Source organism: Python bivittatus, unplaced genomic scaffold (assembly GCF_059951505.1).
Source record: "Python bivittatus isolate LINGU-HERP-01145 unplaced genomic scaffold, Pbiv_v1 ctg000480_np1212, whole genome shotgun sequence".
NCBI lineage: Eukaryota > Metazoa > Chordata > Lepidosauria > Squamata > Pythonidae > Python > Python bivittatus.
This window is the reverse complement of record NW_028277075.1, coordinates 55,801,659-55,814,766: the sequence shown is the minus strand read 5'-3', so window position 1 is coordinate 55,814,766 and position 13,108 is coordinate 55,801,659. Positions and strand designations below refer to the sequence as shown.

Below are 13,108 nucleotides of genomic sequence, written 5' to 3'. Positions count from 1 at the left end.
CCTAAAAACATGACTTATTTACTTTAAACAGTGTATAAACTCTAAAGCAAAGAACTGAGCTGAAAATATATACCATCCCCACTGAGAAGGAATGACATACAGCCTGATTCTTGCTGTGAAAACATTGCAGACTAAAAAGTTATTTGTTTATCTGTTGCTTTGCATAGAACTCAGATTTTACTTGCCTCTTTAGAACTTGTGTTTTTTAGATTCAGTTTCCAGCTCATTTCTGAACATCCATTACACTACCTGATTTCTGTCCAACTGATAGTGAGCTCTGTGGGTATTACTTTTCAGTCCATTTGTGATTATCCCACATCTCTCCCAACCACAAAACATCCTTTTCCACTGAAAATGTACTTTAATCATTGTTGCTCATTTTTATATATACTTTTATTTCTGATCATGGATTGCCGAATTAAATCACTCAGCTGATCTGGAACTGACACACTGTAGTTTCATTCCGGCTATTTTTTCATAGTAGGTTGGGTATTCTGTGTACTGAAGATACTGTAATATGGCATTACAGTATTTTTTATCACATTGCAGCAGATATGAAGTATTAGTTGTATAGGATGAATTGTACTGAAATATATGGTACTATTTTGTTTTATGGTGGCATATAGCAAGTGAAGACAATATTTTTTTAGATCAATGGGCAGAGGTGGAATTTGAAAGAATGCTGCAGGTACTGTTAGAAAATGGAAGCTAGCACACAGTAAGTCATGTTTACACATGGCCAGTCACAAAACACCAAATAGTAGAAGGCAACACATAACCCCACAAAATGCTTGCCATCTATCAGAGAGGTACACAATCAACCAACCAGTTCAATTTACTTTAAGCTGCATGTGATGTTAAAACTGGGATGTGCAAAAATGTTATGTGAAGGAAGCATATTTTGATGAATATCACACCAAAAAGAAAATATGTTTGGATATTCAATGTGGAACACATTAAAGTTACATTTTTCTAAAGATCAGTATTTTTCTCCTGTACAGTATAAAAATTTTTAAATGTATTATGACAAATACACACACACACACACATATACATATACATATACATATACATATACATATACATATACATATACACATACACATACACATACAGGTAGTCCCCAGTTTAAGAATGAGTTGTTCCCCAGGTCCGTCCTTAAGTCAAATGTGTATGTAAGCCAGAACAGTATCATTGTACAATACTGTACAAGTAGTATTGTGTAATTAACTCGGAACATTGTACATTTAACTCAAATCATTGTGTATTTAACTCGAATTTTGCTACAATAGGATCTGTTCTCAATGATGGGTCTTAAACCGGGCGTTCTTAACCTGGGGACTACCTGTACACATACACACACTCACACACACATGCAAGAAGTTAAGAAATGTTTAAGAGGTTGACTCGCTGTAGCCTAGAAGAGGATCATGATAGTATCAGAAGTACAGTGAGAAGAAGGCTCTGAGAGAAAAAGCTGTTTGTCAGATAACTCCACTGACAAACTGCAGCTGCCATACTTTGATCTCCATTTACAATCAATCAGGAACAAAACTACTACATTCTGGACTATGAATCAGAAAGTAAAGAATCATTTGTATCTTGATTTTTTTTTACAGAACAGAAATTTGTCTTTTCAAATATTTCTATTTTTCATCAGCAACCTTCTTGTAAAAAAGAAATGTATGAAACAAAGGTAGAACTGCTCCCATTAAAAGCAGTTTCAAACAGATACTGTATTACCATGCTTAAATCTGTGTGTTTTTTTTCAGTATATCTTACACAAGATGGCAATTCAAAAAATATCTGATTTAAATAGATGTCCTACTATATTCAGAAAATCTTACTCTTTCTATGGGAATAAGCATGTTTAGGACTGCAGCCTTAACTTACAAATATCTGACATATACACATGGAAACTGAAATCAGATATACTAGTACGTGCTAGTGTGTTTCATATTAATGTCTAGAAACTTTCAATTACATTTACCTACTTCACTGTATTTAAGAGAATACAATAACTAGGAATTCAGGAAGCAGTGAGCAGTAAATAAATTCTTAAAACGAACGTGGATTATATGCATATTAGCATTTATTTACATCATATACTGATATGATACATGCAAATTAGAGTCAATTACTACCATTAATGCAAGTAAGAATTGTGCAAGTGGTTTTTCAGAGTAATTTGCAAGAACAGTCAGAGTGGGAGGGAATCCAGACTATAATCCTGGGAAATTATGGATAATTTAGCTTTCCTACACAGAGGCACACACAGTGATCCTACTCCAGACTGGCTTCCCTTCACATTCCCACTATCTCCTATCTGCATTGGTAAAAAAATCTCCTAAAATTTCTTACACCTATGTTGCAGTTCTAAGCCAGAATTTGTCATTTACCTTTTACTTTGACGTTGCATTTAATTTGGTTCTCAGTTTAGTGGAACTTTGTTTTCTATAGAAAATTATCTACAGTTCAAGTATTCTTATTCATGTTACTATGTATCTTTTTAGGAAGGAAGAAATAAAAGTACAAAACATGAAATGAGACTGTCAGGAACTGTGAGCATCTTTTTCTATGAGTAATGGGCATGAAGCATTTATTCACACAACTACATGGACATCAATTTAATAATGTCATAAACTACCATTATTCTTCTAAACATATATGCTTTTTTCTAACAGAAAGGCCTATTTTCTTTCCATATAATACCCAAAGGAAAAGGAACTATACACCTAGCATTTTAATTAAATTGATTAAAAATCACAATTCTTACCTGATTCATTCACATCTAATTTGCAGGACAAAAGCAGCAGCATGACTTCATATGGTTCCCATTACCTATATTGTTAACAAAGAATGAAAAAAAATGTTTTCTATTATATTTAAATACAATACTGAACTTTCCATTATACTTACTGTTCCAAAATGATAAATGCAGAAAGGACATTTAAGAACATCCAACTTATATGGTAACATAGTAGCAGAGCAACACAAGGTTCATCAGATTTTCAATGGCTGGATGCCAAGGCTTTATAATCAGTGGAGCACATCTGGAAAAGGAAAATTCAAAAGCAAGAGACCCAAGGGGGTGGGAACAAATACTTGATTATATATGAAAGCATCCAAGGGTAACAAGGACCAAGTCTGTACAAGCAGAAGTAATTCTATAACTAGTCAGCCTGCTAACTGATGTTACAGATTGTTAGGAACACTAAACATTACATATATAATGTACTTAGATAAGATTGCAATATATGATTCTTGTTGAACTTCCCATCTAATACAGCTATCGTATTTGGTGGACTCCTCAAAAAATAGTGTTTTTTTTGGGAAATATATTCTTGAACTACACTGAATAAATAACAGTATATTAGATAATATTACACATCTTATTAATCATTTTAGTGGACTATATGAATGACATAGCACCTTGTAAGACCTAAAAAACTGTCTCAAATCTGTACGTACTTGGAAAGAAATATACAGTTAGTAAATGAAGAAACATTACCTTTCCTCAGTTAAAATGCTGCTTAGCTAAATGGCAGGAATTATGAAAATAACAGGAATATGTGGGCTTTTTAAAACATGGTTGCATTAACTTTAGGCTGATGAACCATGGATCTAAATTCATAAATAAGCTTTTATAAATAATTTCTGGAGAATTGTATAATGTTTAGCATATGTTTATTGAAATTAAAGTATTTAATACTTTTTCAAAGATAAATTTTTTCCCACTGTTGCTTTTTTCTGACACAAAGTTTTATATGTATTCATCACACAAAGGAGGAAAGAGGTTTAATGACTGGGAAAACTGATATTTATTTATTAATTATTTTATTTATTTATCTTATTTATATAGCCACCCATCTCACACAAGGTGACTCTGGGTGACATACAACAATTAAAAAAATAAATACATAAAAACAGTTACACATAAAAAACTGTAAAAACCCATAAAATAGGAGGGGATAAAATTAATAAGGGAGCCATCGTAAAATCTCCCCGATCCCCTGGGAGCCCCAGGCCTGATCACATAGCCAGGTCTTAAGGGATTTGCGGAATGTTGAGAGGGATGGAGCTAATCTCCCTTCAGATTTATCATATCAGGTTAGTTTTCTGCCTACTCAAGAATGGATGGTCAGCATCTTAGCAGTGGGGAAAGACCTTTAAGGTGTAGATAGGATGGTGTTGGAGAAGTCCTACAGATGTGCAGCACTACAGGTCCACAGTCAAAAAGATGCTCTGGAGCAGGGTTGGGCTGCCAGCACCTCCTTTAAAAAGCTGTGTCTCCTCCTGGGCTTGTGTGATAGCCACTGTAGCTACTTTATACCAGGAAATACAATTTGAATTAAGGAAGCCCAACAGTATAGCCATATCTGATCCAAAGCACCTTGTCACATCCTCTTGATGCCTCCTTAATTTGTTTTATTTTATTATTTATTTTATTAATCAAAGTTATACACCACCCATCTCACTATGTAAGTGATTATAGGCAGCTTACAAATAAAAGGTGATAAAAAATAATAAAAATCTTTACAAAAATAAATAAAAGCTAAAAGATGGAGAGAGCGTCCTCAAGCCACCAACCACCCCCAGTGCTGCGAATCCCCACTGGTTCCCCATGCTAGTTCGCAGAGCCAGGTCTTAACACTCTTCCAGAAGGCCCAAAGAAAGGGAGCCAATCTCACCTCAGGGGTCAAGATGTTCCACGGGGAGGGGGCGATGGCAGAAAAGGCTCTCCTCCTAGACCCCGCCAGTTGAAATTCTCTAGCTGACGGGGTCCGTAAGATGCCCTTCCTGCCTATTAAATCATTTGCTTGGATAGATGAACTGGATATTCTTGCTATATAATTACACAGAGGTACCTGAAGTTTTAGTTCAAAATGTGATTAGTACATTGATCCTAGGAATACTCAAATCCATACCTCCACAGATTGTGACTGACAATTTATTCACTTAAACTAATATATTTCACTTAAATATTCCTAATAAGGACTACAATAAATGATTTATAGAAAAACGTGTGCAGGGTGCAAGGATTATGAACATGGCCCTATCCTCTTTACCCCCCTCCCCTACAGTCTACACTTTCATTCTAAATCACTCTTTACTGAAGAATGTCTAAATGAGAGCTCGAATTTGTGTTTGCTTGTATGTGAGTTCAGGCTCACATTCAAATTTGAAGAAAACAATGAAATGAGATACCAGATTTCACTCATGTTTAAGGAATCCTGAAGCAGCCACAAAATTACACTTGTTTTCCTCAGCATTATCATACACAAAAACTACTGTTTCTCCCAAATTAGATGAAAGCAACTTTGTAAGAATAAGAAAATTGAGCGTTCCAGTAAATGAGAAAAAAAAACCTCTATTAGCTAAAGCAGTACTCCTTTATCACATACTAAAATGTAGCTAACAACTAAATACCATTACAGTACCATACATCATAAAGTGCAGAGAGGAATCACAATCTCCAACTCATCATAGGAGTAACATTCAGTATGAGTTTAACTGCATCTTTCCAATATTAAATACTTTGCCTAAATGCAGGTTGGATTAGCACATACATATTTATATTTTGAGTTGAATCCAGTGATAGCATTCCATCAGCAGATGTTGTTTTGTCAGTGGGACTGATTCTTAATAAACTTCTATCATCTTGAACAGTTCCTACATTTGCTCCTGGAGTACGAATCCTCAGAGCAAATTAGAAAGATACAAAAAGGTGATATGAGAAGAAAACAGTGCATGAACTGAAGTGCACTCACTTAATTTGAATGTAAACATCTATACCTACATTGAGAGCGTAATAATATTTTGTATACAATATATATAATGTATATATTAAGATATATGCCAATGTATATACTTAAAAGAATGTACATTTTTATGAAATTGTTTAATCTATTTAAATTGTATGATTTGAAAGTGAAAGGCTGTATGATTTTATTTTTCAATTATTAATGTTCAAGTCATATAGTTTAGCAGAACTGCTCAATGTAAGTTGTTGCTGTTTTTTTCACTTTTGATTGTGTTCCATATTAACTGAAAGATGGAATTACTCACACTAATGAAAGCACAAATGCTTCTTATCTACTCCTTTTGCAGATGCTGTTAAACATCTTTTGTACCTTGCCTAGTAATAAAATGCCATTTTATGGTGTTTGCTTTATCTGTTGAGGTAAGATAACAGAAGAACTATTGTCCAGGAAATTTTTCATTTAATCTGGCACCTAGCATAAGGTGCAAATCCCCACCTTTACATATCTTAAACCTGCTGCTCCTAAGTCATAGTTATACTTATAAAGCACTCCAGTGCACAGGGAGATATTAATGCAAGAAAAATCTGCTTGCAATCAAAACAGTGTTACTGTTACATGATTCAGAAAAATAATTTCTTAATAATTCTAGATATTGAAAGCTTTGAAAATTAAATATATCATATGGATTTCAAATATTTCGTAGCTTAAACCCGTATTACTGTAGGTTCTGAAGAAACCAAATATTCTAAAATGTATTTAAATAGCATTTCAAGGAGGATGAAATATTAAAGTAATATTAAATTAGAAATACTAACAAAGTATGTGATTCTAATATGAGATAACACAATCTGAACCCATTTCAAACTAGTTTCTGAACTAGATTAGCAAAATAACTTATCTGTGAATTCTAAAAAACTACTTATGCCGGAAAAGAGTGAGCCTGTGACTTCTTAACAGCCTTCCAGCTACTGACTGTAGTTTCCTTTTCAACAGGCTTTGCAGGGTAAGTACAGGTAGTCCTTGCTTAACGACCCTACTTGGGACCGGCAACTCCACCACTTAGCAAAGCAGTCACTGAGTGGGAAATCACATGACTGCAACCATGCTTTCCAGCTGGAAAGAGACAATACTAGTCAGTTTCACACTTTTTGCTTCTGTTTGCTTCCTAACCACTCCCCTGCCCTTTGGAATGCTCCAGTGCCTGCTTACTGTCTTGTACATATTGAAAGGACAGCCCCCGGGGCTGGGAGCCACAGGCACACTATACAAATAGTTACTCTCTTGAAATCCCTGGGTCTCCAATCTCTCTGTTCTGCGAGGGTGGGAGGGAAAAAACCAAGTAATTTCTGTAAGCAATCTCTCCTTTGCCTGACCCTTTCCTGCTGCCAGCGCGATCACATTGCTTTTGATGTCTAGAAGAGCAAACAGCTTACTCTCTTAAAATCCCTCTCCAATCTCTCTGCTCTGCAAGGTCGGGGGAAAGGGTCAGGCAAAGAACACGTTTGCACAGCATGCCCATGGCTGCTGGTGCAATTGCATTGCTTTCAATGTGTAGAAGAGCAAACAGCTTACTTTCTTGCAATCCCCCTCTCAATCTCTCTACTCTGCAAGGGGTGAAAGAAAGAAAAAAAACTACAGATCAGGCACCGGACAATGTGTACTGACTATAGCAGCAATCTTGTGACTGAGGGACACTGCAAAGTTCATAAATGGTCATAAATTTTTTCAGCACTGTTGTAACTTCAAACAGTTGCTGAACGAATGATCAGTAAGCGAGGACTACCCTTATTGGGAGCACAATGTTTTCCTTATGTCTTTAGGATCATTTCCTAAAGTATTTTGAGGTATTTTTACTTAGCCTTATGACCTTCATACTTCATGATTCCATCTTACCTCCTATAGCTTTACCATCTGTCTGAAGGTGATGAGACAAACCATCCTAGTGGCATCATATGATGATACACAAATCTATAAGAAGCTGAGTCCAATAAGATATATTCTCTATGAGTGAAGGGATCCTTTGTTATAGGTGAAGCTCACTTTGATATCTGAAAAAGTTTCACATAAAGGGCTAATTTCATAATTTAACCTGAGATCGAACTGTCTTCAGTCCCACAGAATGCTTTTCACTAGCTTAAGCCTCTCCCTTGATAAAGACTATAGTCACCATTATCTAAGTTTTGATAACATACTACTAAGATTACAGTACAGGTAACGGACTTTGTGTCTGATAGCTACTGAATACAGCTTAAAAACATTACTACAAAAAATGTAATAGTTACAGAATTTTAATGGAAAAATATATCTGGCCAATATTCAAAGAGCTTCACTGGCTCCTGATTCAGAAACAAGCTCTTCTTAATGCTAACATTTACAGTACCTACCCCTAACCCTATATGACTTAGGACATAAATATCTGAAGACAAATCTGCTGCAACATAAATTATTTATTGTTAGTTTACATTTACAACCTACTTATTTGGGAAGCTTGATGAAATTTACATATTGCTCCTAGCAGATATTAACCAAATTGTGGTTAACTGTGATTGGTTGAGATTTATAAATGTGCCAAAAGACATCCACTCTAAGGTCAGACCTATCTAGCTCTGTTTCCAATAGTAGTCAGCTTCTAGAAAGCTTACAGTTCTCTTTCAATTTATATCCACAGCATCTGATAATCACATGACTATTGACTCTGAACATAGACATTTAATCTATCATAGTTAATCTCATCTCATGCTCATTATTTACAATTATCAATAAAAGTAATTGATCAATGGTCTCCTGTTCCCTCACCAAGTAAAGTTTTAATTTAAAAAAATGATTTTGATTTAGCAAGTTATTTATACCATAATAGAGCTTGGTTTTGACTTAGCGTGGTGCAAACCAAGTCATTATGATTTGCTTGGAAACTATGGTTAAAAATCATAGCTCAGTAGAATGCAGATATTTCATATTTGGCTTCAGCTAGCTAGTACAAGAAGTATGTCAGTCTTCCCATAATTCTCCTTCATTCTTTTTTGCTTCACACCTATTTTTACAGGTAACTCATTGCAAAAACAAATATGCAATATTATGTCATTCCCTTTATTTTATGTCACTTCTCAATAAAGTTATCAAAACAACTGACAAACATGAATGAAGCTGCTCTTTCAATTACTGCTAATTGCATACATAATATTATTAACATAAAAACATTGTTTTATTGTTAATTTTACTGCATAGAATCCATACATAGTTTCTTAGTAATACACTTTCGCAACTCAAAAAATTTAGTTCTGCTGGCAAACTGTAATCTTCCTCCCGCTACAATTTAGAACCCATCTGGAATATATAGGTATTACAAGTGCCTATTGGATAGCATCTGTTTTAACCTATGGAGGTATTGAATCTCACTCCTACCTAATTCCATGTTTAGAACAAAGCATGATCTCGTACCAGCTCTCAAATTGCAGAGATGTCTCACATGAGAGTTTATTTAAGATAAGGCCTCTGTAAGACTTTTAGCTGATTCAGCCCCTTCACCAAGAATTAAGAGTTTCTGGGTGGGCAGAGAGATCCACTTTAATTAAGGTTAAAAAAAAAAAGTATATTACTTGAATATAATCAGTTGCAGCTCCCCTGAAAGCTTTCAGTTTTCAGAAGCACAAAGGCTATTTCCTTTCCAGTCAAAAAAACCTCCTTTCCTTTACATATGGGCCTGTTACTCTATTGCTTTAGCATCATGATTTCCTGGAGCACCTACCAACACTAAAATACAGCAGAAGCACATTCATGGTCTCTGATTTTATGATCTAGATAATCCTGAACATAACCAGAAGGGTGATAGTTGGCATTAAGTGATCACGGAAATTTAAGAGACACCAGTGGCTATCAGCTAAACTTCATTTATTTGTACCCTAAGAGAAATATAAGCATATTGGAAGATGAAACTCTTTAAACCTGAATTTGTAGGTGGAGAAGATCTGAAAGCTGTGAACATGAGATTGGAACTTAGTAAGTGGAAGTTAAAACTACATGAGAATTGTACTGATTTAAAAGCTTATTTCACATAAAGTAAAAGTAATGAATTTCAACAATATATTTTAAAAATGGGTGGTATCCCAACAGTGTCTGTCTATCAGAATAAAAACACTATCAGCAAACCTGATTTCCACTTCCACACACATAACACACTCCTGCACCTCATTAGGGAATTAGGGAACCTATTTTCATTAAACCATGTTTTCTTCTAAGATTAATACCACTTATTATCTAGTAATCTCACTGCATATATGATAGAGCTGTTACTCCATCTCTTTGCAATCTATTCATATCCACATTACAGCTTTATACAACCCATCTCATTTTACTTCTATTTGCCCCCATTTATCTTCTCTCTTCTCTTTTTAATTCTGCCTGACCATTTCAACTTTATCCTGAAATAAATGAGCCCACAGTTGATCCTATTCATGATCCCATTCAAACAGCCCCTGTCCTTATTCTGGAAAATCTATAACCTTGACTGTATTTTCAGTTGACCTGCTGCATCTTCTCTGCACCTCATACACAATCATTCAGTACCCTCTCAGCAGAGAAATATTATTTTACCAATTTGCAGAAGTCATAATATTTGTGCATAACATTCAAACTAGCCTTACTTGCTGCAACATGATCTTTCATATACAAGAGAAACACATCTTATTTATATATGGATATAAATAATTTCAAGGATGGGCAGGAATTGCATAATTCCACCAAAGTAACAGACTAAAATCAAATGGAAGATATTCATGTCCAGGGACAAAACAAAGTCAAATTTACGTTTTTTTGTTTGTTTTCTAAAAAAAAAAAAAAAGCTACTGCAAAGTTTCCAGTGTATGTACCTGTATTAGGCAATATAGTGCACATTTCTCTGGGTTATTATTTAAAGAGAATAGCATTTAAACCCTCTACATAAGTCTATTTAAATACTTTATATTCCACTAAGTTATTCTCTTTTTAAAGGGAAATAAATTAAGATTATTATCTTTGTACTTTTATCTAGAATAAACATAAATGCTGAAAGGTATAGTTTAGATACAAAATGTGTCTATGTTTTCAATTTAATTTAATATCTTACTGTGAAAAAGAATACAGTAGATATAATAAAGATACACTGCTGCAATAGAAGCCATATTTTCTAGTTTTGTAATCTAGAAACTATTTAAATTTACAAGTCACAAACTGTAGACACAGAATAATATGTGCATTTTTAAAAATATTTTTAAAAATAACTACACAGGTCTAATTATAAATATTTATAAAGCCCCCTAGAGTCAGCAGTCATAATAAATTATAATTATTTTGTCAGATAACAATGTTATTATTTGTTTTTTCCACAAGATGGCACCCTGCTACCATTCTTTTTTGTACAAATTAAATTAACCAATGTTTTACAGTATATTATGTGGGTCCATTCTTGCTATTTGTACTTCTGAATTCAGTGAACCATCATTTAAAATTTCTCTGAAATACATGTTTTATCTATGTAATTCTTGCCAAATCATTAGGGAACCAATTTCTTTATTTCCACAGAAGATGGGAGGTACCTCACTGGTGTGTTTCTTAATCCTCCATGTTCATGATATGCAGTTTCCTCAGGGGGAAAAGCAATACTATACACTTTGAAGTTCAGTAGTGTCTATGCACCTAACTGACCTTTCTAATCCAAACCCTGTTGCATCCCACTCCATCCCATCGAACTTGAATGTCTTTTAAAATAAAGTGAGTATTCTCATAACCAAGCAATGATTCTACCTACATACCAAGGTGTTTTGCATGGTATTGCTCTGACAAATAAGTACAGTAACAGTAATGATTAATACCATCTTACTGTTAAATCTCAGTGCTTTATATTATGTCATCAATGCAATATTGTGTTTGTTAATACTGTACCTCTTGCTGGCCTGATTTACACAGTACATTAACCCTGAGAAGCTAGTTCACATAAAACACTAAGCTATAATGGATGGATTCACACTAATCCAAAACATAAGAAACTATACCATGTCTTAGACTTATGCATAAACCATATTGAATCTAGTTTGCCCTTTCAGAAGTTTACAAAATCATTTCCATACAATGTGAACACTTTAAGCATTTTTTTTAATTAGGCTCTTAAATTCATAATCACAATCAAGAAAACCTTATGACAAAGGAATTATGTGAAACATTTTGTAAGCAAACTGCTTATAAAATCATGCCTAAGGAGACTCACTATTAAATGGAAACAATGATCCACTGAACAAAGGAGTTCACCACGCTCGTGTTTTATACAGACATGGTTGGTTGCTAGGAGCAGTGCCTTCAATAGAATCTTTGCATTCTTGTCTAGTTAGCTTCCTCAAGTATTTGTGTAGCATTGCTATATTTCTTTTCCAGTTTGCTTTGTATATATTTAAACTTAACACTACAGAGAGACAATTTCTATATAAAGCAGTTTACGCTTTCCTGTTTGCTTTTCAGATGTAAAATTATTTAAAATGCCAGCAGACTCTCTTCATTTATTTCACAATATTTCTATACAACTCCAGTCTTGAGTGGTATACCGAGATCCTCAACTAAGCAACCTCAGAGTACAAACAAATAAAATGCTGTAATCAGAAACAATAAGATAGGCACTTTTCCCTCCATTACGCATCAAAATCACTAATACTTGTTTAAAAAGAAAGGTTTCAAGTAGATTCTTACAAGCCAGTTTTTATATATTGCAAGTAACATATGCAGAATTACAAATATACAAAATTTGGTTTCAGAAATATTTTCTAAATAATTAAGCAGCTATCATTAGCCAGTTAAAACCCTCCAACTACACTTTGGCTAGCTTCATACAGTACATAATACTAAACAATGTTGCTTTTAACCTTGATTTGTTGAACAATGACTGGATTCATACAAAATGGTAAAGCATAAGCTATGGTTTACAAACCACAGAGACCAAGTTCAACATCATTGAACCTCATCAATTCCAGGCCACCTGTAAACAAAAATCTAGTTTTTTAAAATTAAAAATAATTACTATGCTTTTTCATTCCAAATTCTAAAATATTATTTTTAAGAAGGGCCAAAAAAATAAAGAATCTTTATTCTTTCTTTCAGTATGACACTAACTGTAAATATTTATAAAATTAATTTTCTTCTTCCCACCATCAGAGCCCAATCTGTACTGGAGATATATACATGCCTGTGTATGTGTGTGTGTGTAACCCCAACAAATTTGGAAATATCTTCATAAATAGAACAGAAGGATAGAAGGAAGGAAGGGATTGTCATCCAGATAGAAAACTTTGAGAATTAATTCCAAATAGTCTGAATTTTAATTC

The 13,108-nt window shown here is 34.1% G+C and overlaps 1 protein-coding gene across 6 annotated transcripts in view; it reads right to left on the bottom strand.

Moving 5' to 3' along the window:
* Positions 1-13,108, bottom strand: part of STK33 (serine/threonine kinase 33) — an 80,578-nt gene that overhangs the window by 54,808 nt on the left and 12,662 nt on the right. For all 6 annotated transcript variants that reach the window (XM_088145974.1, XM_088145973.1, XM_088145976.1 and 3 more), the window contains exon 2: positions 2,777-2,841. In XM_088145974.1, the coding sequence (XP_088002100.1) occupies positions 2,777-2,819 (43 nt within the window). In that variant the 5' untranslated portion in view covers positions 2,820-2,841. The remainder of the gene's footprint in view (positions 1-2,776; positions 2,842-13,108) is intronic.